This window comes from Microcaecilia unicolor, chromosome 8, assembly GCF_901765095.1.
Source record: "Microcaecilia unicolor chromosome 8, aMicUni1.1, whole genome shotgun sequence".
Taxonomy (NCBI): domain Eukaryota; kingdom Metazoa; phylum Chordata; class Amphibia; order Gymnophiona; family Siphonopidae; genus Microcaecilia; species Microcaecilia unicolor.
This window is the reverse complement of record NC_044038.1, coordinates 196,944,585-196,971,041: the sequence shown is the minus strand read 5'-3', so window position 1 is coordinate 196,971,041 and position 26,457 is coordinate 196,944,585. Positions and strand designations below refer to the sequence as shown.

Here is a 26,457-nt window from a genome sequence, read left to right as displayed (position 1 = left end):
GTCTGTTGATTCTCTTGATCTTTTGGCATTAGTAAGAAGGATCCCTAGACTTACTGTTAATGCTGACCTAAGGGAATGTCAGTTTTGTGTATTACACCGTGCTTGTTTTACACAGGTGCAATTATTTCAAATAGGAAGGGTACATTTCCTTTATGTCACAAATGCCGTATAGATAACACCTTTTTTCATGCTTTTTGGGCATATTCTAAAATACAATATTTTTGGAAATCCATTCTGGATTACTTAGGGAACATCTTGTAATCTCCTATTCCCTTTTCACCAGTGGGGATTCTTTTGAATCGTTTTGAGGTTTTTGTGCTGCAGGGCAGGTGAGGCCATCGGCTACTTAAGAAGGCTGGTTTTATTGGTAAAAAAAAATGATCCTGGGTGTTTGGATGGTTCCTGATTCGCCCTCTTTTTTGAGCCTGGCATAACAAATTTCAGGCCCTGTTTATTAAGCCGTGTTATAGGCGCATTTGCGTCTTTAACGCATGTTAACTGTGTACACACCTACAATATCCCTATAGACGCCTACACGGTTAGCATGAACGCTAATTGTAGTTGCGTTAAAAACGCTACCATGCTTTAGTAAACAGGGCTTTTCATGCTTTAATGTTGTTTGAAAGGAACCAGGCCAGGACCTCACCTAAACATATGGGAAGTCTATATACCAACTTTGTCACATACAGGCTTATTTTCGAAAGAGAAGGACGCCCATCTTCCAACACTAATCGGGAGATGGGCATCCTTCTCTCAAGGTCACCCAAATTGGCATAATCAAAAGCCGATTTTGGGCGTCCTCAACTGCTTCATGTCGCAGGGATGACCAAAGTTCACGGGGGTGTCAGCACCGTAGCAAAGGTGGGACTGCGGCGTGATTAAGAGATGGGCGTCCTCAGCCAATAATGGAAAAAAGAAGGGCGTCCCTGACGAGCACTTGGCCGACTTTACTTGGTCCATTTTTTCTTGCGACCAAGCCGTGAAAAGGTGCCCAAACTGACCAGGTGACCACTGGAGGGTATCGGGGATGACCTCCCCATACTCCCCCAGTGGTCACCAATCCCCTCCCACCCTAAAAAAAAAAACTTAAAATTTTTTTTTGCCAGCCTCAAATGTCATACCCAGCTCCATGACAGCAGTATGCAGGTCCCTGGAGCAGTTTTAGTGGGTGCCGTGCACTTCAGGCAGGCAGACTCAGGCCCACCACCCCCCTACCTTTTACACGTGTGGTGGTAAATGTGAGCCCTCCAAAACCCACCCGAAACCCACTGTACCCACATGTAGGTGCCCCCCCTTCACCCCTTAGGGCTATGGTAGTGGTGTACAGTTATAGATAGTGGGTTTTTGGGGGCTCAGCACCCAAGGTAAGGGAACTATGCACCTGGGAGTAATTTGTGAAGTCCACTGCAGTGCCCCTTAGGGTGCACGGTTGGTGTCCTGGCATGTGAGGGGGACCAGTGCACTACGAATTCTGGCTCCTCCCATGACCAAAGGGCTTGGATTTGGTCGTTTTTGAGATGGGCGTCCTCGGTTTCCATTATGGCTGAAAACTGGGGACAACCATCTCTAAGGTCGGGCATCTCTAAGATCGACCTAAATGTTGAGATTTGGGCGTCCCCGACCATATTATCGACGCCCATCTTGTTTCAATAATATGGGTTTCTCCGCCCCTTCGCGGGGCCGTCCTGCGAGGATGCCCTCATAAAAACTTGGGCGCCCTGTTCAGTTATGCCCCTCATAGAGTCTGTAGCAGGATTCTTAATTCTCATTGACACCAGGGGACCCTGATGTGGTTTAACCTCCCCCCTTCCTTTTCTTTCCTGGATTTTCAGAAGGTCATAAGAACACGGTCCTTCTGAATTGGTTTATTTACTTCTTTGTTATGGAAAGTGTACTAGAGGAGGGAGTGGGTGTCAGGGGGAGAGTTCATAGTTATCAGAAAAAAATAGATGACTTCTCTACAATGTTTTTCTATAATTTTTTTGAGTGCATGTCATCAATAAACAAGATTTAAACTTAAAAATAATGGTATAGAGTCTCGTGTATGTTTACATATGTGCATAAATACCACAGTTTTGACTAACTGCTACAACATAGGCAGGTGGATCCTCTGTGTAGAAGGTACACACTAGCATTAATAATGAACACACCAGGACTATACCTTGTGGGTGATTTAATTTTTTATGTTTATGTGTTGATGTGAAGTGTTTTCAGGAAGAAGTCATTATATAAGTACAAGAATAGAAACATTTCCTCAGTGATGTGGAGTCTGCTGCAAAAGTTCCTTAACCTAAAAAAGAGAGAGAGGTAAAAAAAAATGTGAGCAGAAAGGAAGTTCTAGACTGAGAGGTCCTAAATTTGAACCTCTACATGGCTGGATTCAGAAGTAACATCAGAAGATCTTCATTGAGGGGATGGTTAATGCATGGAACAGTGTTCCAAGGAAGATGATAGAAGCAAAAACAATAATGAACTTCAAGATAGCCTGAGATAAGCACTTGGGATTTCTAGTTGCCAAAAAGCAAAGGAAGAGTGTGAGCTCAGTGAAACCTTTGGTGTGCATCAATAATAGAACTGGGCAGAGCACACAGTGGCCTTACTATCCTTCATTCCTAAATACTGGACAACGAAACTCTACCAGATCCTAAATACCGGACAATGAAACTCTTCCAGAACCAGACAAAACCGAACTCTCTATACCTGACTGCCTCAGTCATTCTGCCACTAATGAACGTTAATGCACTATCATCTTATTTCTCACGCCGGAAATTAACTGACTATCTAACTTACTCTATAATTTACTCTATTATGAACTTTAATGCAATACCACTTTGTATTTCTCATTCTGGAAATGGCGATCGCCATTCTGTCATAATGTAAGCCACATTGAGCCTGCAAAAAGGTGGGAAAATGTGGGATACAAATGCAACAAATAATAATAATAATTCCTGGGAGACCTATTAAATCAGTGCTTGATTTTTCCACATAATTGGGGTACTGTTGATTAATTTTATCCTTTTTTTTCTTTTTTTTACATAGATGTATATAAGCAGTTCCTAGAACAAAGTAGCAATGGCTGTAAGAGGAACTAATATGCATAAAGAAAAGTTTGTTACAAGAAATCGGAACAACCCGGCCCAGGGGGAGATGAGGAAGATGGCTCCCCAGCAGCGGGCAAGACATATGGGGCATGAGGAACTTAATAAGGAGGTCATGCAGTCTGTGCTTTCACCAAAGAATCGACCGATCAAGCAAGATAAACTGCGACAACAGCAAGAAATAGAGCAGATTAAACAGGCCAAGGTGGTGGGGCAGCTGAAAGCGGCTGAAGCCCGGAACCGAATCCGTGTGAAGAGGCTTCGTTTTCAGTGTATGAGAGTAAGTTGCACTCTTTTTTGACACACAATAACATAGTAAATGATGGCAGATAAAGACCAGCATGCTCAATGCAATCTCTCACCAGTGTAACATCCTTCTTCACATTTTCTACATTGACCTGTCTCACCAGTGTAAGATCTTTCTTTATATTTTCTACCTTGTTCTGTCTCACCACTGTAACGTATTTCTTCACATTTTCTACATTGACCTGTCTCACCAGTGTAATATCCTTCTTCACAATGTCTACATTGACCTGTCTTACCAGTGTAACATCCTTCACATTTTCTACATTCACCTGTCTCACCACTGTAACATCCTTCTTCCTTAGCATATGCAGCAGATGAATCCAAGAACTGGTGGGTTGTGTCCATCTACCAGCAGGTAGAGATAGAGATTACATAGTTGAAGGCAGTGATACCAGACGGCCAGCTCCTCCTTCACCTCAGTACATCTCTATCTCCAGCAGGTGGTGGACGGCGCTTCAACTGCTCCTGAACATAAGCACCGCCCTACTGGGAAAAATCAATGGTCCATCAAGCCCAGAATCCTGTCTCCAACAGCAGCCAATCCAGGCTTGAAGAACCCGGCAAACCCCCCCCCCCCCCCCCCCCCCCCCAAAAAAAATAATTTTTAATAATGTTCAATGGACTTTTCCCTCAGAAATCCGTCCAAACCCCCTTTAAACTCCGTAAGGCCAGCTGCTGTCACTACATTTTCCGGCAACGAGTTCCAGAGTCCAACTACACGCTGAGTAAAGAAAAACTTTCTCCTGTTTGTTTTAAATCTTACATATTCCAGCTTCATCTTGTGTCCCCTGGTTCTATTGTTGTTTGAAAGTGTAAACAAACGCTTCACATCTGTCCGCTCTACTCCGCTCATTATCTTGTAGACTTCTATCATATCACCCCTCAGCCGCCTATTCTCCAAGCTGAAGAGCCCTAACCTTCTCAGCCTTTCCTCATAGGGAAGTCGTTCAATCCCTTTTATCATTTTCGTCGCCCTTCTCTGCACCTTCTCCAATTCTTTTATATCTTTTTTGAGATGCGGCGACCAGAATTGGACACAATATTCGAGGTGCAGTCACACCATGGAGCGGTTGGGAGGCAGGGCTGGTGGTTGGGAGGTGAGGATAGTGCTGGGCAGACTTATACGGTCTGTGCCAGAGCCGGTGGTTGGGAGGAGGGGCTGGTGGTTGGGAGGCGGGGATAGTGCTGGGCAGACTTATACGGTCTGTGCCCTGAAGAGCACAGGTACAAATCAAAGTAGGGTATACACAAAAAGCAGCAAATATGAGTTATCTTGTTGGGCAGACTGGATGGACCATGCAGGTCTTTTTCTGCCGTCATCTACTATGTTACTATGAGGCATATTTTCAAAGCACTTTGGGAGGCTAAGTTCCATAGGTTTCTATGGAACTTTGGGAGGCTAAGTGCTTTGAAAATGAGCCTCTATGTATATGTTATTATGTTATTATAACATCCTCGTGTTTGTTTTCCATCCCTTTCCTAATAATACTCAACATTCTGTGCACTTTCTTAGCCGCCGCAGCACACTGAGGAGAAGTTTTCAATGTCTTATCAACGATGACTCCCAGATCCCTTTCTAGGTCTGTGGCTCCTAACGTGGAAACTTGCATGACATAGCTGTAATTTGGGTTCCTCTTACCCACATGCATCACTTTGCACTTGTCAACATTGAACTTCATCTGCCATTTGGATGCCCAATCCCCCCAGTCTCGCGAGGTCCTGCTGTAATCTTTCACACTCCTCCTGCAACTTGACAACCCTGAATAATTTTGTGTCATCTGCGAATTTAATTACCTCACTAGTTACTCCCATCTCTAGGTCATTTATAAATATGTTAAAAAGCAGTGGTCCCAGCACAGACCCCTGCAGAACCCCACTAACTACCCTTCTCCATTGAGAATCCTACTCTCTGCTTCCTATCTTTCAACCAGTTCTTAATCCATAGTAATACCCTACCTCCGATCCCATGACTCTCCAGTTTCCTCTGGAGTGTTTCATGAGGCACTTTGTCAAACGCCTTTTGAAAATCCAGATACACAATATCCACCAGCTCCCCATTGTCCACATTGTAAATGGGCCCGCTGCTCCAGTATGGGGGGAGGAAGCTGCCTCCCCAGAAATAGCCAGAACTTCACAAAACTGCCACCAGGAAATACTTCAAAACATTCCTTTATTTTCCAGATTCATAAACAAAACTTCACACCAGAGTAGAGACTTGCTTCTCAGGCAGGGCTGTTCTGCCTTGCTTAGTACATCAGCCAATTACACAAAGACTTTGCCCCCTTCCCGGAGGGAATGCAATAGTCCTTTGGAAATCCCTGCTTTTTTGGTCCCAGTCAGTAGCAAACAAATAGTACTTGTCCCACAAGCAGGATTTCCCCTCAAGACAGTGTTAATCACCAAGCAGCCTTTACTTTCAGGAGGTTCAATACTTTTGGGACTTCCTTCCACCCAAGGTATTTCAGTCTGCTTCAGTTCTTTAGGGACCTGTCTTGCCCAAGGATTTTCAGCCTGCACTGCTCCTCTCCTCCTGAACTGAACCCCTCTTCCCACCAGGCAGCCCTCCTTCATAAACAAGCCTTCCAACTTCAGAGGTTCTCACAATAATCAGGTTTCAAAACAGGGTAGTAATTCCCCCACCACTCAGGGTTTCCCCAAAAGAAAACCAGGCTTCTCTACTTAAGCAGGGTTTAAACCAAAATAAATTCCCCAAACCATGTAGGTTCCAAACCTTCAGGGGCTGCCTTCCTCAGCTCTCAAGCTCCCATTCCGTTCTGCTTTCTTCCCCTGCTCAGGCTGATTAATTCCCTCTTCCATCCAATCCTCCTCCTGCTTCTCAGCCCACCCCTCCCTATTACAGGTGGGCAGCATGATATACAGATTGTTGGTCCCGGGAACTGGCTCCTTCATTCACCCTCCCTCTTGTGGTCAGAGACGGTATATGGCCAGCTTGCCTATCCCCTGGGATCTCACTGCTAGGACTGGAAATGCATTCTGGGATATGTAGTTCATGGTTCTGCTGCTTCACTCTATACATCGGGGATGTAGCCTTGTCACAACATGTTTGTTCACCCCCTCAAAAAAATGCAGTAGATTGATGAGGAAAGACTTCCCTTCACTAAATCCATGTTGACTTGGTCTCATCAACCCATGTTTTTGTATGTGTTCTGTAATTTTATTCTTAATAATAGCCTCTACCATTTTGCCCGGTACCAATGTCAGCCTCACCGGTCTATAATTTCCCGGATCTCCTCTGGAACCTTTTTTAAAAATCGGCGTAACATTGGCTACCCTCCAGTCTTCCGGTACCACACCTGATTTTAGGGATAGATTGCATATTTCTAACAGTAGCTCCGCAAGTTCATTTTTCATTTCTAGTAATACTCTGGGATGAATACCATCCGGTCCAAGTGATTTACTACTCTTCAGTTTGTAGAACTGACCCATTACATCCTCCAAGTTTACAGAGAATTCATTTAGTTTCTCTGACTCACCCGCTTCAAATACCCTTTCCGGCACCGGTGTCCCACCCAAATCCTCCTCGGTGAAGACCGAAGCAAAGAATTCATTTAATTTCTCCGCTATGGCTTTGTCTTCCCTGATTGCCCCTTTAACACCATTTTCGTCCAACGACCCAACTGATTCTTTAGCTGGCTTCCTGCTTTTAATGTATCTAAAAAAAATTTTACTATGTATTTTTGCTTCTAACGCTAACTATTTTCAAAGTCCTTTTTTGCCCTCCTTATCTCCGCTTTACATTTGGCTTGGCATTCCTTATGTTTTATCTTATTATTTTCAGTTGGTTCTTTTCCCCACTTTCTGAATGATTGTTTTTTGGCTCTAATGGCTTCTTTACCTTACTGTTTAGCCACGCCGGCTGACGTTTGGTCTTTTTTCCTCTTTTTCTAATCCGCAGAATATATTTCTCCTGTACCTCCAGGATGGTATTTTTGAACAGCATCCAAGCCTGATGCAAGTTTTTTTACCCTTGAGCTGCTCCTTTCAGTCTTTTTTTCACTGTTTTTTTCACTTTATCATAAACACCTTTTCTAAAGTTAAACGCTAGTGTATTTGCTTTCCTAAGTTCACTTACTTCAATGCCAATATCAAAACTGATCATATTATGATCACTGTTATCAAGTGGCCCTCGCACCGTTACCCCCCCCCCCCCCCCCCCCCCCCGCACTAGACCATGAGTTCCGCTAAGGACTTAGTCTAGTATTTTTCCTTCTCTTGTCGGCTCCTGAACCAGCTGTTCCATGAAGCTTACATTGCCCATTTTATTTGCTTCCCTAATTTCCTTTGACATTGCTGCGTCCATCTGCTCGTCCTGGTAGTACACTCCTATCACAATTTTTTTCCCTTTTCACATGGAATTTTGACCCACAAAGATTCTAATAGTGGTTTTGTATTCTGCAATATTTGCAGCCTATCAGAGTCAAGGTTCTCATTAATATACAGTGCTACCCCTCCTCCAATCCTATCTACCCTATCACTATGATATAATTTGTAGCCCGATATCACTGTGTCCCACTGGTTATCTTCCTTCCACCAGGTCTCAGAGATGCCTATAATATCCAATTTTTCATTGTGTGCAATGTATTCCAGCTCTCCCATTTTATGTCTCAGGCTCCTTGCATTTGTGTATAGACATTTCAATGCACGCTTGTTGCTTAGTTTTATATCACGTTTAATACATGGCATTATTAATATGTTATCTTCTGACTGGTTGTTATTATTTTTACTTAAGGCCATCTGATCCACTACGGTCTCTTTGACATCCTTACCTATAAGGAATTTTTCCTTCCCTGTTTGGGTGATATCCTCAAAAGATACCTTATCCTGAACCATGCGCTTTTGAGCGACTGTCAGTCTTCTCCCCCGTTTCTAGTTTAAAAGCTGTTCTAGTTCTTAAATGTTGACGCCAGCAGCCCGGTCCCACCCTGGTTCAGGTGAAGCCCATCAGATCGGAATAGGCTCTCCCTTCCCCAGAATGCTGCCCAGTTCCTGACAAATCCAAAACCCTCATCCTCGCACCATCATCTCATCCACGCATTGAGACTCCAGATCTCTGCCTGTAGCTTGGGCCCTGCGCGTGAAACAGGTAGTATTTCAGAAAATGCTACCCTAGAGGATCTGGATTTGAGCTTCCTTCCTAAAAGCCTAAATTTGGCTTCCAGAACCTCTCTCCCACATTTTCCTACGTCGTTGGTACCCACGTGTGTACCAAGGCAGCTGGCTCCTCCCCAGTACTATCTAAAATCTTGTCTAGTTGCCGCTTGAGGTCCGCCTCCTTCACACCAGGCAGGCAAGTCACCATGCGATCCCCACGTCCACCAGCCATCCAGCTATCTACATGCCTAATGATTGAGTCTCCAACTGCAACAGTGGTTCTATCTTTTTCCCTGTGGGCTCTAATCAGAAACATATCCTCGGTGCGAGAGGATAATACATCCTCTGCTACTACTACTACTATTTAGCATTTCTATAGCGCTACAAGGCATACGCAGCGCTGCACAAACATAGAAGAAAGACAGTCCCTGCTCAAAGAGCTTACAATCTAATAGACAAAAAATAAATAAAGTAGCAAATCAAATCAATTAATGTGAACGGGAAGGAAGAGAGGAGGGTAGGTGGAGGCGAGTGGTTACGAGTCAAAAGCAATGTTAAAGAGGTGGGCTTTCAGTCTAGATTTAAAAGTGGCCAAGGATGGGGCAAGACGTAGGGGCTCAGGAAGTTTATTCCAGGCGTAGGGTGCAGCAAGACAGAAGGCGCGAAGTCTGGAGTTGGCAGTAGTGGAGAAGGGAACAGATAAGAAGGATTTATCCATGGAGCGGAGTGCACGGGAAGGGGTGTAGGGAAGGACGAGTGTGGAGAGATACTGGGGAGCAGCAGAGTGAGTACATCTATAGGTTAGTAGAAGAAGTTTGAACAGGATGCGAAAACGGATAGGGAGCCAGTGAAGGGTCTTGAGGAGAGGGGTAGTATGAGTAAAGCGACCCTGGCGGAAGATGAGACGGGCAGCAGAGTTTTGAACCGATTGGAGAGGGGAGAGGTGACTAAGTGGGAGGCCAGCAAGAAGCAGATTGCAGTAGTCTAAACGAGAGGTGACAAGGGTGTGGATGAGGGTTTTGGTAGAGTGCTCGAAAAGAAAGGGGTGGATTTTACGGATGTTGTAAAAAAAGAAACGACAGGTCTTGGCAATCTGCTGGATATGAGCAGAGAAGGAGAGAGAAGAGTCAAAGATGACCCCAAGGTTTCGAGCTGAGGAGACAGGGAGAATGAGAGAGCCATCAACAGAAATAGAAAACGGGGGGAGCGGGGAGGTGGGTTTGGGGGGGAAAATGAGAAGCTCGGTTTTGGTCATATTTAATTTCAGGTGGCGTTGAGACATCCAGATAGCAATGTCAGACAAGCACGCTGAAACTTTGGTTTGGATGCAAGGTGAGATATCAGGGGTAGAAAGGTAGATTTGGGAGTCATCAGCATAGAGATGGTAGGAAAAGCCATGGGATGAGATTAATGAACCAAGGGAGGAAGTGTAGATAGAAAAGAGGAGGGGACCAAGAACAGAACCCTGAGGTACGCCGACAGGCAGAGGGATAGAAGTAGAAGAGGATCCACCAGAGTGAACACTAAAGGTGCGGAGGGAGAGGTAGGAAGAGAACCAGGAAAGGACAGAGCCCTGGAATCCAAGTGAGGACAGGGTATCGAGGAGTATGCTGTGATCGACAGTGTCAAAAGCAGCGGAAAGATCAAGAAGAATGAGGATGGAATATTGACCTCTGGATTTAGCCAGTAATAGATCATTGGAGACTTTAGTAAGCGCAGTTTCGGTTGAGTGGAGAGGGTGAAAACCAGATTATAGTGGGTCAAGAATAGCATGTGAGGAGAGAAAATCAAGGCAGCGGCAGTGAACAGCATGCTCAAGTAATTTGGAGAGAAAAGGAAGGAGGGAGATGGGTCGGTAATTAGAGGGACAAGTAGGGTCGAGTGAAGGCTTCTTAAGGAGAGGTGTGACCACAGCATGTTTAAAGGCAGCAGGGACAGTCGCAGTGGAAAGTGAGAGGTTGAGAATGTGACAGATAAAAGGAATAAGAGTAGGAGAGATGGCGTTAAGAAGGTGGGTGGGAATGGGATCAGAGGAACAGGTGGTACATTTTGAGGAAGAAAGGAGAAGTGTAGTTTCCTCAATAGTAACTTCAGGAAAGGAGGAAAGGGAATGAGGGGAAGGAGAGAGAGGGGAACGGACTAGTGGAGGGAGAGGTGGTGAGGTAGAGAAAGCAAGGTTTATCTTTTCAACCTTGCTGTGAAAGAATTCAGCAAGGGTCTGAGGAGATAATGAAGTTGGGGGAGGGGGCACCTTGAGGAGAGAGTTCAATGTGGTGAAGAGAAGTTGAGGATTAGAGCCAAGAGAGTTGGTCAGTTGGATATAATAATCCTGTTTGGCACGTGAAAGAGCAGATTGGAAGGAGGTCAGCATGAACTTAAAGTGTAAGAAATCAGCAAGGGCCCGAGATTTCCGCCAGAGGCGTTCGGCGGAGCGGGTACAGGAACGTAGGTAGCGGATATTAGAAGTCAGCCAAGGTTGGGGTTTTGTACGCCTTACAGGGCGGGTCGTCAAAGGTGCAAGAGTGTCTAAGGCAGAGGATAGAGTATTGTTGTAAGAAGAAACAGCCTCGTTGACAGATGTGGATGGTGCCACAGTAGAGAGGAGGTTTGAAACATGGGAGGATAGAGATGAAGGGTCAATATCGTGAAGATTCCTAGATAAATTAGATAAGATAGGACGGGACTGGGAGGGAGGAGATTTAAGTGTGAAAGTTATAAGATGGTGATCAGAGGAGGGAAGATCAGAGACAAGGAAACTAGAGGGTGAACAGTTGGAGGAGAAGATGAGATCAAGACAGTGACCATTTTGATGAGTGGGGGAGGTGGAGCATAGTTGGAGATTAAAGGAGGATGTTAAAGCGAGTAACTTGGAAATATAAGAGTTGGAAGGATCATTAGCAGGAATATTAAAGTCACCAAGGATGAGAGAGGGGGAGGAAGGATCATGGAAGAAGGCAAGCCAGGCATCAAAGTCACTGAGAAAGGATGAAATGGACTTATCAGGGGGACGATAAATGACCGCTATTCGAAGAGGCAGAGGAGAGAAAAGGCGGATAGAGTGGACTTCAAAGGAGGAAAAACAGTGAGATTGAGGTGGAAGAAGGGGTTGAAATCTGGAGGAGGGAGAGAGAAGTAGTCCAACAGGGCGAGGAGTATGTGAAAATAGATAACCGCCATGGCAGAGGGCTGCGACTGAAGCAGAGTCATCAGGGCAGAGCCAGGTTTCTGTTATGGCGAGCAGATGGAGGTGACGCGAGATAAAGAGGTCATGGATATAGGCGAGTTTGTTACAGATAGAGGGTTAGGGGTTAGGCCGAAGCCAGCATTCCTCCCCCTGAGGGTCGCCTGATCCTAGCCAAAAAGCACCTGGAAACTCTGTGCACTTGGAGCGAAGGCCCTGGGAAGATCGGGGTGGAACTGGAGTCACCCCGGATACAGCTGTGAGGAAATGCAGAAGGGCTGCAAGTCCTCCACAGCACCAGGTGGGAGCGCTGGGCACCTAGAGCGGAGGCTCTGAGTGGATCGGAGTGGACCTGGGTGTCACCCCGGAGAAGGCTGTAAGGATATGCAGATGAGCTGCAAGTCCTCCACAGCACCTGAAAGGCAGCCGGTGGTAGAGCTGGGCACTTCTCAGCTGAGGAAAGGCTTACCAGGGGTTAGGCCGAAGCCAACATTCCTCCCCCTGAGGGTCGCCTGGTGGGCAGTTCCTGGGTACAGGAGTACTTCCTACTTGAACAGGGCAATGCTCTCTTTCCAGGAGACCTCTCTCCTCCGAAGTAGCATAGGGGCTACCCGGCTGGAGGTGGGACCTCTGTATAACATCTCCCTCATCTCTACCAAGTCTTGTACTCTAGCCTCGAGAGAACGGACCTTCTCTCTGAGAGCCAGGAGTTCTTTGCACCGGGCACACACATATGACTTCACTCCAACGGGGAGATAATCATACATGTGACACTCAGTGCAAAAGACTGGGTAGCACCCCTCTTGCTGCTGGACTACTGACTCCATCTCATTAATATATTTCAATATATTAAAACAAGCTACAAAAATTAAGGATGTTGGATAGTCAAAGTGTCTTGCAGATGCTTTGTGGATTTTTTGGAACGGTTGCATACCGCCAGTGGCATTCCAGGCTTGTTTCACGAGTTTGCTATCTACTTCTTGGGTGGAATGGGTGTGCTTTCACACTGCAGATGCTGCCTTTGCAGCAGCGGTTCTGTCTCGGCGGCGACTTCCTACCCTACTTAGGGATTGCTTTGGTACATCCCACCAGTTCTTGGATTCATCTGCTGCATACACTAAGGAAGGTAAAATTATGCCTTACCTGCTGATAATTTTCTTTCCTTTAGTAGCAGCAGATGAATCCAGGATCCCACCCTTTGTCAGCTGCGCTTGTTTTGCCTATCTATTCTTGTCCTAGTCTTTAGTTTCCAAAAAAAAAAATGAAGAGGAAAGAGAACAGAAACCACTGAAGAGGACTCCATCGCAGTCGTGGTTTCTCTTAAGTCTGACTGACAAGTTTCTGTTTTACATGGTTTTTGAGGAAGGCTTCCTGGTTTCTTGTCTGATTCTGCTTGGTGATGACACATGTACTGAGGTGAAGGAGGATCTGGCCGTCTGGTATCACTGCCTTCAGCTTTGTAATCGCTATCTACACCTGCTGGTAGATGGACACAACCCACCAATTCTTGGATTCATCTGCTGCTACTAAAGGAAAGAAAATTTTCAGCAGGTAAGGCATAATTTTACCTACACATTTTCTATGCTAACCCTTCTCATTAATTCTTCACATTTGCTACACTGAATAATATATACTGCATTTGAGGAAGAGCATGATTAGGGTCCCCTTGTACTGAATGCCTTGCCCATGTGGGTAATTGTGGGGTCCTTTGAAATGTGCTGGCACACAATATTGTTGTATGGTACTGATGAACCAAGTGAAATGTTCTTATAAAATTTCTCCCCCTCCCTCACTGTGAAAAGTGGATGCATACTTTTATGTGACTTAGGTGTTGGAGTGTTGAGGGTGAGCTTTGAGTTAGTCATGATTTATGCACATACCAGCTGATATTCAGTCTGCAGCAGTCAGCGTTTGTTTTAAACACTGCCTGCTGCGGGCAAAATTAGCCCCATATGTTCAATGTCAGGCCATGTTGGGGCTCCTATACGACTGGTAGCGCTATAGAAATGATTTGTAGTAGTAGTAGCTAATACCAGTTGTTCTAGCTGCCAGAGCTTATGAAGCTCATAGCTGATATTCAGCCAAACCCACATAAGGAATGCACTTGCCCTCTGCTCCCCTCCCTCCCACCCCTGGCGGCAAGACTTATTTATTTATTTGTGACATTTATATCACACATTATCCCAAACAAGTGTGAGTTCAATGTGGTTTACAATAAACAGTATAGGATACATAACAAAGTATAATGCATAAGAAAGTAATTTGTTGTAAGAATCCAATTTTACAATACAGTATCATAAACATACTAGGATAGTCAGATGGCAGACTTACCCCACACTGTGCATCCCAATATGCCCTGCATGGGGGTCAGGCGGCTTTTTTTTGCATTAGTTGACCGTTTACTTGCTCATAAACCACTCGTTAACTGCACACTTTCACCCGTGGTAGCTCTGTACATCAACCCCATGTCAGAATTTCACTAAGAAATGCTGGTCCCTGGGCAAATATGTACTGAAGGTGCATTTGTAGTCTAAGCAGTTATTGACATTGTAAGCCCTGCAATCTAATTACAGCATGGTTAAGTAGATTTCTATTTTAAAAGATTAGTGATTTGTTGATAAATTCAGTGCATGCAAGGAAGAAGATCAATAAGAATGAAGGTGAACTTAAATTAGGCTCTATGATAGAGATCATCCTTAGTAATTTCATTCTTTTTCTATAATCTCTTTCTCCCACTTTACAGATCTTTAGATTTTTCAGTCTGGTTTACTACAGGCTGCCTTGCTGAAAGGTAGCAAACAATGTGTTTTCATCTGTTGGAATCCCCTTCATTCTCAACGGTAATAAGCAACAAGCCTTTCTGACAGTTTAGCAGGAGCTTTTTCTCACAAAAACAGAACATGTCAGCAGATAAAGATCATAAGACCTATCCACTGTTGTGTGATAGAGGTGAATAGACCTCATTTAGGTTTTAAATTGACATATACATTGGGTATCCCAAAGGTAGGTGAATTCAGTGGGGAGAGAGGGCACCTTTTTATCCTCTCATCACAGACCTGATGAGATCTGAGTGCTTAAAAAGACATCATTGATAGTAATGATGAAGAACCTGTTGGATACACTCCCTGTTGTTCTTCAGAGCACCCAAAATGGGTTACAGTCTCAACATAAAACAATACACCAATGCTAACATAATAATTTTAGTGATAACATAATAATGGTTTGTAAATTTTTTCTCCAGGAAAGCAGTTTAAGATAGCTGGGTTTAAAAAGAGTTAGACAAGTTCCTGCTGAATAATTTTCAGTCATCTGCAAATTTGATTGTGTCCTTTTCCAGATCATTTATAGATATACTTAAAAAGATCTAGTCCCAGTACATATCCTGAGGCACACCATTGTTTGCCTTTCTCCACTGAGAGAGCTGATCATTCTCTCACTTTCTGTTTCCTGTCTTTTAACCAGTACTTAATCTGTAACAGGTTCTCTGTCACACAACTTTTTAATTTCCTCAGAAGTCTCTCATGAAGGATTTTATCAAATACCTTCTGAAGATCCAGAAACACTATGGGGCTCATTTTCAAAGCACTTAGACTTACAAAGTTCCATAGTTTTCTATGGGACTCATTTTCAAAATAGAAAAATATCTAAAAAGTGTCAAAAAGCAGCATTTGAATGTTTTTCTTCTCAAACCGTTCAAATTGGTATTTTCAAAACCTGTTTTGCAGATATTTATCTATGCAATTCATCTGCAGTGCATCCAAATCACAAGGGTGTGTGTTGGGGGCGTTTCGGAGGTGGGATGAGGGTGGGCTTAGGACGTGCCTAACACTTGGACATTTTTACAGCCATAACGGAACAAAATGAAAACATCCAGGGTGAAAATCTAAACGCTTTGGTCTAGACCAGTTTTTTGAATGAATAAGGCAAAAAAAGGTGCCCTAAATGACCAGATGACCCCACCTTATTCCCCCAGTGATCACTGACCCCCCAAAATATGAATAAAAATATTACTTACCAGCCTTTGACAGGCTCAGATGTTATAGCCAGGTCTATTAGAGCAGCTTGCATGTCCCTGGAGTAGTCTAGTGGTCAGTGCAGTGCACTGTAGACAGATGGACCCAGGCCCATACCTCCCCCTGCCTGTTACACTTGTGGTGGAAACTGTGAGCCCTCCAAAATTCACCAGAAACCCACTGTACCCACATATAGGTGTCCCTTCACTCAAAGAGCTATTGTAGTGATGTAATGGGTTTTGGAGGGCTCAGCAGACATGATAAGGGAGCAACGGTGAGATGTGTACCTGGGATCATTTATATGAAGTCCACAGCAGTGCCCCCTAGGGTGCCTCATTGCTCTCCTGGGATGTCTGGGGGACCAGTCCATTAAAATTTCTTGCCCCTCCTACATCCCAGTGGCTTGATTTTCTATGTGTTTCACTTGTATGTTTTTGTTTTGTTTTTTAAAATGGCCTGGAAAGATAAATGCACTGAGCAGAAATATTTGTTACAAATAGTATTAAAAAAAAAAGATAGACATTTTGCCTTTTTGAAAATGATCATGTTTTCTATTCAGATTTGGGACATTTAGGGAAAGGAAAATGGGATGCGATATACTGCCTTTCTGAGGTTTATTGCAACTACATTCAAAGCGGTTTACATATATTCAGGTGCTTATTTTGTACCAGAGGCAATGGAGGGTTAAGTGACTTGCCCAGGGTCACAAGGAGCTGCAGTGGGAATTGAACTCAGTTCCCCAGGATCAAAGTCCACTGCACTAACCACTAGGCTACTCCTCCACATTTAGCACAAAATGTCCAAAGTTCAACTTGGATATCATATCGAAAATGCCCCTCTATGTAACTTTGTAAGTCTAAGGGCCATGTTTACAAAGGCACACTAGCATTTTTAGCGCACTCTAACTGTATAGACGCCCATAAGAATATTATGGGCATCTACACGTTTAGCATGTGCAAATTTTTAGCGTGCAGTAAAAACGCTAGCATGCCTTTGTAAACAGGGCCCTAAGTGCTTTGACAATACCCCTCCACGTAAACTAGTTCACCCTTATCCACATGTTTATTAACCCATTCAAAAAAGCAAACAGATTGGTAAAGCAAGGTTTCCTTCTGCTAAATTTTATTGTACTGTAAGTCACCTAGTGGCACCATGTGTATTTCGGTGGTATATCAGATTTGCATAAATAAATGAATAGAAAACCGTGTTGGCCATATGTTTCATAATTTGTTATTTTAGAATGCTTTTTACCATTTTGCCTGGAATTGATCCCTTCTGGAGTCCTTTTTAAACATAGATAAGGGGCCCTTTTACTAAGCCGCGTAGGCATCTACGCGCACCCAACGCGTGTCAATTTTGAGTTACCGCATGGCCCTTGCGATAATTTCATTTTTTGATGTGCATCCACTAAGCACGCCGGAAAATCATGCAGCAGAAACCGGACAGTAATCATCATTCTACACGCATAGACGATTACCGCATGGTTAACGCGTGAGACCTTACTACTAAGTCAATGGCCGGCAGAAAGGTCTCAGACCTAAAATGGACGTGCGCCAATTTTTATTTTGCCGCGCATCCATTTTTGGCAAAACTTTTTAAAAAGCCTTTTTTACAGGCGCACTGAAAAATGGATTTGTGCACACCCAAAACATACGCCTACACTAGTGCAGCCCATTTTTCAGCGCACCTTAATAAAAGGGCCCTATAGCCCCAATATGCAGCCCATGGTGGTTAACGTTTCTTTTAAATGCTAGCCCCCGTGGGGTTTTTTATACCCGTACATATTTTGTGCCAGTGTCCAGGTATAACTTGGTCAACACTAATTATTCAGTGTCTTCCAAAAGAGACTTTTATTTAACTGTGTACCCAATATGTGGGGAAACTTATGCATAAATTTCCCCACATATTGGGTACACATTTAAATATGTTACCCAGACTGTGCAGAGGCACTTCCAGGGTTGAGATTGGGGAGGAGCTTGCACTTATGCTCACACTTTTGAAAATCCATGTATATGTGCAAATTTTTGTCCAGGAGATCTATGTGTGCTAAAGAGCAGGTGTAAATGTAAGTACTTAAATTTATGTGTACTTTGATTTTGAAAATTCTCCAAAGGCTGCACAGGAAAAATGTGCATGTACAGTTTGTACGTGTGCTCAGTTATGAAATTTCCCCCCATGTGTTTACTTTGCAGACACGAGGCAGCACTTTCCTACTGTAGGCCCAAGTTGTCTCTGTGATGCTGTGTTTACGTAACCAGCTGAATGCCAGTATGTGAGCTCATTTAAGGCATTATTTTAAATCAATATGGCTGCATGCCTGGGGACAGGGGAATTGTATCAATCAAACTGTATTGTTGGACGAAGGCTCTGGGTCCTTTTCACCTATTGTTTTTGATCCAGATTTCATAGCAAAAGTGCACATATACCCATGGACGTTGACACTGTCCTAAAATACATGATTTGAAAATTGCCCCTTTGTAATCTGAATCCAACCCTGACAAGCAATGTTGGCATAGAGTAGACACCACATTAGGCCAAGTGAATGGTTAATACCAACCACTTCAGTATGTGCTATGTAAAGTTTTTATCTAATATACATGACATGAAATAGCAACAACTTGTTTTTAATCAGAAATATAATATATAACAGCAATCTTTATTCTTTTTATATTTCTGTGGTTCCATCTGGAGCTAAAAATAGCAGATCCAATTTGGAATAGTTTCCTGCTGTTCCTGGCTGCCTTGTTCTGGGGATTTAAAAGCCTTTCCTTGGCTCTGTTAGAAATAGCCACCCACCCATCTTTTCTTCTGACTGATGAGATGCAGGCTGTAGTCATGGTAGAGGCAAGCTGGGCTTATTTTAGTTTTTTAGACCATCAGGAAAGGGCCTATTTATATACCAATGTAATTTGCAGGATCAGATCCCACGCAGTCAGTATCGCTCTGGAATTTGGATGGTTCAGATAGATGTGAAGTGGTTACAGGACTCCTGAGAGATGAACTTGGGTCCTAGTTCTCCACTCATGCTGTGTGGCCTTGGAATATCATTTAGCTGATTAAGCAAACACAGCATGAAAGAGACAGCTTGGACCTACAGTAAGAAAGTGCTGCCTCGTGTCTGCAAAGTAAACAAATGGGGGGGAAATGCATAATTGAGCACACATACAAACTGTACATGCACACTTTTCCTCTGTGGACTTTGGAGAATTTTCAAAATCAAAGTACACATAAATTTATGTACTTACATTTACACCTGCTTTTTATCTCAGAGAACCTAGGAGAATTTGCCAGCGTATACCGGACTGCAAATGCCTCCCCACCCCCTTGCTAGCACAGAAAAAACCCCAAAAATAACCAGATAAAAGAAAGTGATACACAAACGCATGACTAAACATTAAAATAAAAACAAACTAAAATGGCTAGTATAAGAGAATACCAATCTGAGTGGCTTCTTCTCAATGTATAATTTCTGGAACCTCTAAGGTTTCTCTCTAGTATAAGAGAATGGCTTTCCTACTGGATTACAGGACTTCAAGTTGCAGCACTCAGTGAATGGAACAGTATCCCAGTCCACATCTCTGAAAGACAACGCTCCTACAATCACTTAGATGGACTGTACTATAAAACTCACAATAAGCCAGAAAACAACATGCAAACCAAGCACATAACAAAAAAGCTGAAACAACAATCAAACTGAATACAATTACAAAAGAGGCAAACTGCACAGACAATTACAAATTGACAAATTACAAAACTGACAAATACGTCCCGATTCCCATAGGCTATATACAGTGGTGGAAATAAGTATTTGATCCCTTGCTGATTTTGTAAGTTTGCCCACTGACAAAGACATGAGCAGCCCATAATTGAAGGGTAGGTTATTGGTAACAGTGAGAGATAGCACATCACAAATTAAATCCGGAAAATCACATTGTGGAAAGTATATGAATTTATTTGCATTCTGCAGAGGGAAATAAGTATTTAATCCCTCTGGCAAACAAGACCTAATACTTGGTGGCAAAACCCTTGTTGGCAAGCACAGCGGTCAGACGTCTTCTGTAGTTGATGATGAGGTTTGCACACATGTCAGGAGGAATTTTGGTCCACTCCTCTTTGCAGATCATCTCTAAATCATTAAGAGTTCTGGGCTGTCGCTTGGCAACTCGCAGCTTCAGCTCCCTCCATAAGTTTTCAATGGGATTAAGGTCTGGTGACTGGCTAGGCCACTCCATGACCCTAATGTGCTTCTTCCTGAGCCACTCCTTTGTTGCCTTGGCTGTATGTTTTGGGTCATTGTCGTGCTGGAAGACCCAGCCACGACCCATTTTTAAGGCCCTGGCGGAGGGAAGGAGGTTGTCACTCAGAATTGTACGGTACATGGCCCCATCCATTCTCCCATTGATGCGGTGAAGTAGTCCTGTGCCCTTAGCAGAGAAACACCCCCAAAACATAACATTTCCACCTCCATGCTTGACAGTGGGGACGGTGTTCTTTGGGTCATAGGCAGCATTTCTCTTCCTCCAAACACGGCGAGTTGAGTTCATGCCAAAGAGCTCAATTTTTGTCTCATCTGACCACAGCACCTTCTCCCAATCACTCTCGGCATCATCCAGGTGTTCACTGGCAAACTTCAGACGGGCCGTCACATGTGCCTTCCGGAGCAGGGGGACCTTGCGGGCACTGCAGGATTGCAATCCGTTATGTCGTAATGTGTTACCAATGGTTTTCGTGGTGACAGTGGTCCCAGCTGCCTTGAGATCATTGACAAGTTCCCCCCTTGTAGTTGTAGGCTGATTTCTAACCTTCCTCATGATCAAGGATACCCCACGAGGTGAGATTTTGCGTGGAGCCCCAGATCTTTGTCGATTGACAGTCATTTTGTACTTCTTCCATTTTCTTACTATGGCACCAACAGTTGTCTCCTTCTCGCCCAGCGTCTTACTGATGGTTTTGTAGCCCATTCCAGCCTTGTGCAGGTGTATGATCTTGTCCCTGACATCCTTAGACAGCTCCTTGCTCTTGGCCATTTTGTAGAGGTTAGAGTCTGACTGATTCACTGAGTCTGTGGACAGGTGTCTTTCATACAGGTGACCATTGCCGACAGCTGTCTGTCATGCAGGTAACGAGTTGATTTGGAGCATCTACCTGGTCTGTAGGGGCCAGATCTCTTACTGGTTGGTGGGGGATCAAATACTTATTTCCCTCTGCAGAATGCAAATAAATTCATATACTTTCCACAATGTGATTTTCCGGATTTAATTTGTGATGTGCTATCTCTCACTGTTACCAATAACCTACCCTTCAATTATGGGCTGCTCATGTCTTTGTCAGTGGGCAAACTTACAAAATCAGCAAGGGATCAAATACTTATTTCCACCACTGTAAATGCAAGATCAGCAGTAAACAAATCAGCTATAATCAGAGATTGGGTCGAAAACAAACAATTAGGCCTATTATTTATAACAGAAACATGGCTGCACCTCAAAGATGACCCAGCAATACACGATTGATTGATTGATTGATGCCCACCAGGCTATAAAATAATACACATCAACAGAACCAAAAAGAGAGGAGGAGGGGTTGCCTTAATATACAAATCCTCCTTTAAAGTAGAACATGTTGATAAACATAAATCCTCTGCAATTGAAATTCTGGCATGCAAAATCACTGACCCAACACTAAAAGATCTATTATGCTGCATACTTTTCTGTCGCCTCCAGGAAGCTGGTCGAATGTTCAAGAGGACTTTATGGATTTTATATCAAACATCTGCACTAACTTCTCTGATGTCCTTCTGCTAGGAGACATCAACTTACACCTAGAAAAACTTCAAGGCTATAATACAAGAAACCTAATGACCTTCTTTGAAAAGTGGAACCTCAAAGCACCACAGAGTACCTCATCACAAACAAAAGGCCATCAACTAGACATACTAGCTTATAAGTTCACAACAAATGACCCCTATATATTAGAAAATCACAAATGGGAAGAAGTGCCATGGTCAGACCTTAGCAAACTCACTTTCACACTACAATGAAAAGGAAACAGCAAGAACAGGGAATCAAGGACAGAACAATACTTTATGACAAGAGGAATGGTAGACAATCATGCATTCTGGCAAACAGCGTTGAACGAACAAACAGACGTAGAACCCAGCAATATTCACTTCATGAGAAACTGAGACAAACTAAGCAAAATCACACTGGCCAAAATAGTACCACTCAAAATGAAAAAAAAGAAGTAAAAAAGAAACAGCGTCCTGGTTTAACAATGAACTATTAGAAATGAAGAAACTATGCAGGAAACTGCAAAGACAATGGTCTAAAGACAAATCAAACAAGAACAAAACCACATGAAGGATAGCTCTAAGATCATACAAACACAAATTAAAAAAAAAAAAAGCCAAAGCAGACTACTACAGAATCAATGTGAGCCTAGAACAAATTAACTCGAAAAAAAGTATATGAACTTATGAATAGCTTATTAAACACCAAAGAACAACTAGCATCAAAAGAAACACCATAAACAGCAGATGAGCTTGCACAATACTTTGAGCAAAAGATAACAGAAATACGATCAAATCTCGCTACAACACAAACTTGCATCACAGATTACTTAATTGAAAGCGAGAATGAACCCAACAATGATCATATCAAGGCTGACGGGATCTGATTCTCCTTCAAAACACCTACAAGCAGCTCAGTCAAAAAACTGCAAACAAAATACGCACATGCCAATTGCCTACTAGACAACTGCCCCAACTACATGATGAAAAACCCACCAGACTAGTTCATTGAACAATACAAAGAACACATAGGATACATGTTCTCAAATGGACAATTCTCCTCTGATAAGGACAATATTATGCTCACCCGATCCCCAAAATTGCCACCCATAAGATTAGTGAAATCACAAACTACAGACTAGTAGCATCAATACCATTCCTGACCAAAATGATGGAGGGCTTGGTAGCTCAATAATGGGAATATCTGACACACGTCTCAATTCGTCATAAATCTCAGTTGGGCTTCAGACCACTATACAGCACTGAGACAGTCATAACTACATGGATAACCAAATTTAGAAGACTGATATGCAAAGGGCAGAAAATTCTACTACTGCAATTTGATATGTCAAGTGTTTTCGATGTAGTAGACCACACAATACTGATGACCATACTAGACAACATGGAAATTAACAGTGCAGTGGAAAACTGGTTCAATGGTTTTTTAAGGTCCAGATCATACCTAGTAAAAATGTCCAACCAACTATCGGCCCCTTGGATCCCTGAATGTGGGGTGCCACAAGGCTCACCAATACTATTCAGCATTATGAAGGTCTCACTCGGCAAGACATTGGAAAATATGGGTTTCAGTCCATTTATATATGCTGATGATGTCACTATCTACCTTTCAACAACAGTATTATGGAGATATCGGACAAGGTCAAACAAGGACTGGACCTCATGGAAGATTGCGACACCGTTTTCAAACTCAAACTAAACAGAAACAAAACCAAATTCCTAGTTTTATCTAGCCTTCACAATCTCATCTTTGACCAACATTTCACAATCAGCCAAAACACATACTCAGTCGAATCTCAAATGAAAATATTAGGAATTATGCTCGACAAACATCTATCATTTGTTCAATTCTGGTCACTGCATCTCAAGAAAGATATAATGGAATTGGAAAAGGTGCAGCGAAGGGCGACTAAAATGATAGCGGGGATGGGATGACTTCCCTATGAAGAAAGACTAAGGAGGCTAGGGCTTTTCAGCTTGGAGAAGAGACGGCTGAGGGGAGACATGATAGAGGTATATAAAACAATGAGTGGAGTGGAACAGGTGGATGTGAAACGTCTGTTCACGCTTTCCAAAAATACTAGGACTAGGGGGCATGCGATGAAACTACAGTGTAGTAAATTTAAAACAAATTGGAGAAAATCTTTCTTCACCCAACGCGTAATTAAATTCTGGAATTCATTGCCAGAGAACGTGGTGAAGGCGGTTAGCTTGGCAGAGTTTAAAAAGGGGTTAGATGGTTTCCTAAAGGACAAGTCCATAAACCGCTACTAAATGGACTTGGGAAGAATCCACAATTCCGGGAATAACATGTATAGAATGTTTGTACGTTTGGGAAGCTTGCCAGGTGCCCTTGGCCTGGATTGGCCGCTGTCATGGACAGGATGCTGGGCTCGATGGACCCTTGGTCTTTTCCCAGTGTGGCATTACTTATGTACTCATGACAAAGTGTTTCAGAACACTCTGGAAACTGAGAAGGATCAGAGACTATTTTCCCAAACAATCATTCCGACTAATAACACAATCAATGATAATGTCACAAATAGACTATTGCAATGCAGCATATATAGGATGCAAAAAAAGTATACTAAAATTGTTGCAAACCATGCAGAACATGGCAGCAAGACTAATTTTCAAAAAGTCAAAATACAAAACAGCAACCCCACTGCTTGTTATGTTACACTGGCTCCCAATCAAGGCCAGGCTGTTATTTAAATCTAGCACCCTTATTTTCAAAATCTTGTTTGGCATGTTATCTGACTACATGTTAGACTTGATCGAGTTATCAACTAGAAATGCAAGTCCAGAATACTTGCATAGGTTGCTGAGTAGCTTCACAGAGCCTGTTTAAAAAAGGCCTCTTAGATTCAAAACTATGTAAAGAGGAAAGGTCCCACTGAACTTTCTTTCTGAGAAGTTCCGAGAGAAGAGGACATTTCTCTGGTAAGTGAACACTATTTTGCTTTGTGTTTTGGGGTTTAAAGGAGGAATTGTAAGTTAGTGATAGGCAAAATAAAAATATAAAAAGCAAATTTTATCAACTAATCTCAGTAGTCTTTTCCACTTAGTTTTAAAAACTTTGTACCACAGCATTAACAGATAGAATCTAGCAGGCACTGCAGGATCTAGTTTAGTCTTCCCACCTGCCCACCCCTAGGACAACTCTTCATTTATAGTCAGTTATTGTAATTAGAGTAACAAGCAAGGAGTGCTCTTCCAAAGTTTTAAATACATTTCATTACCATCTAAGAAGGAAACACTAAATAAATCATACAATATACTATCCAGCTTATAATCGAAAGAGAAAAACACCTATATTGTGACCCAAATCGGGAGATGGGCGTCTTTCTCCCGTGGGCGCCCAAATCGGTATAATCGAAAGCTGATTTGGGGCGTTTCCAACTTCAATCCGTCGCAGAAATGGGTAAAGTTGACGGGGGCGTGTTGGAGGTGTGGTGAAGGTGGAACTGGGGCGTGGTTATCGACCGAGGAGAGATGGGCGTCTTTAGCTGATAATCGAAAAAAAAGGCGTTTTTACTGCGATTTTGGGTCACTTTTTTTGGACCCTTTTTTTCACGAACAGGCCCCAAAAAAATGCCCCAACTGACCAGATGACCGCTGGAGGGAATCGGGGATGACCTCCCCGGACTCCCCCAGTGGTCACTAACCCCCTCCCACCAAAACAACCCCACTTTAAAAACTTTTTTTCCAGCCTTTATGCCAGCCTCAAATGCCGTACCCACCTCCATGACAGCAGAATGTGTTCTATCCTGTGACAGCCTTTCCATGGTTCTGATGTGGCTCTCGGGTGAGTGTGACACCTTTTCTGTTAAGGGCACTGCAGAGTCACATCAGCAATGCATTGTGGTGGGTTTAGGGTATTGGGCTCCGTGATTCTACTAGCTTGTGGCAAATGCTCACGATGTTGGTAGTTGGTAGGCTCTACTCTCATGGTGCTTTTCCCCCTGCTTACTGGGTGGAGTGTGCCCTGTTTTGTTTCCAGTAGTCCATGAGGTAGTGGCCATTTTTGTAAGCCAGTTTTAGATCCCTTTCACGTGTTAGCCACGTTTCAGAACTTAGTTCATACCTTGAATGTGGCTGAAAGAGGGCATTGTACAGCATTCTGCCAGCTCTGACCTACTGCTCATCTCAGAACCAGGGAGACTCGTTGCCAGTGGGGCACAACCTCTGATCTGCAGTTAACTGTGAGTAAGCGTGGTTATTCCAATAAAGGATGTTTTCGGAGAGATTAGTCTTCAGGTGTCAACTGGTGTGCCAATGTTATATAGCAGCAACAAGTCCTAGAGGCCTGTGTGTATGCAGGTCCCTGGAGCACTTTTAGTGGGTACTGCATTGCACCTCAGCCAGGCGGACCCAGGCCCATCACCCCCCTACCTGTAACACTTGTGCCGGTAAATGGGAGGTCTGCAAAACCCACTGTACCCACATGTAGGTGCCCCCTTCACCCCTAAGAGCTATGCATGTGGGAGCGTTGTCTGAAGTCCACCGCACTGACCTCTAGGGTGCCCAGTTGGTGTCCTGGCATGTCAGGGGGGCGAGTGTACTACGAATCCTGGCCCCTCCCACAACCAAATGGCTCAGATTAGGACATTTTTGAGCTGGGTGTTTTTAGTTTCCATTATCGCTAAAAAAACAAACGCCCAGCTGAAAAACATCCATTTTTTCAAAAATACAGTCTGTCCTGCCTCTTCACGTACCCGTTTTCGGACATAGACGCCTATGGAGATAGGCGTTCGCATTTGATTATGCCCCTCCACATAAATTAAAAGACACTTTTATATTAGGCTAATATCCTTAATACTGTAGCAAGTTTTGAATTATTGAAAAATTCAAAAACACTAAGATGGAGTCAGCAGTCCAGCAGTGAGAGGGGTGCTAGCCAGTCTTTTGCATTGAGTGTCACATGTATGATTATCTCCCAGT

The 26,457-nt window shown here is 43.4% G+C and overlaps 1 protein-coding gene across 2 annotated transcripts in view; it reads left to right on the top strand.

The window, feature by feature from the left end:
• The window catches only part of LKAAEAR1 (LKAAEAR motif containing 1), a 109,383-nt gene that overhangs the window by 74,458 nt on the left and 8,468 nt on the right, over positions 1 to 26,457 (top strand). For both annotated transcript variants that reach the window (XM_030212629.1, XM_030212630.1), the window contains one exon: positions 3,040 to 3,378. In XM_030212629.1, the coding sequence (XP_030068489.1) occupies positions 3,073 to 3,378 (306 nt within the window). In that variant the 5' untranslated portion in view covers positions 3,040 to 3,072. The remainder of the gene's footprint in view (positions 1 to 3,039; positions 3,379 to 26,457) is intronic.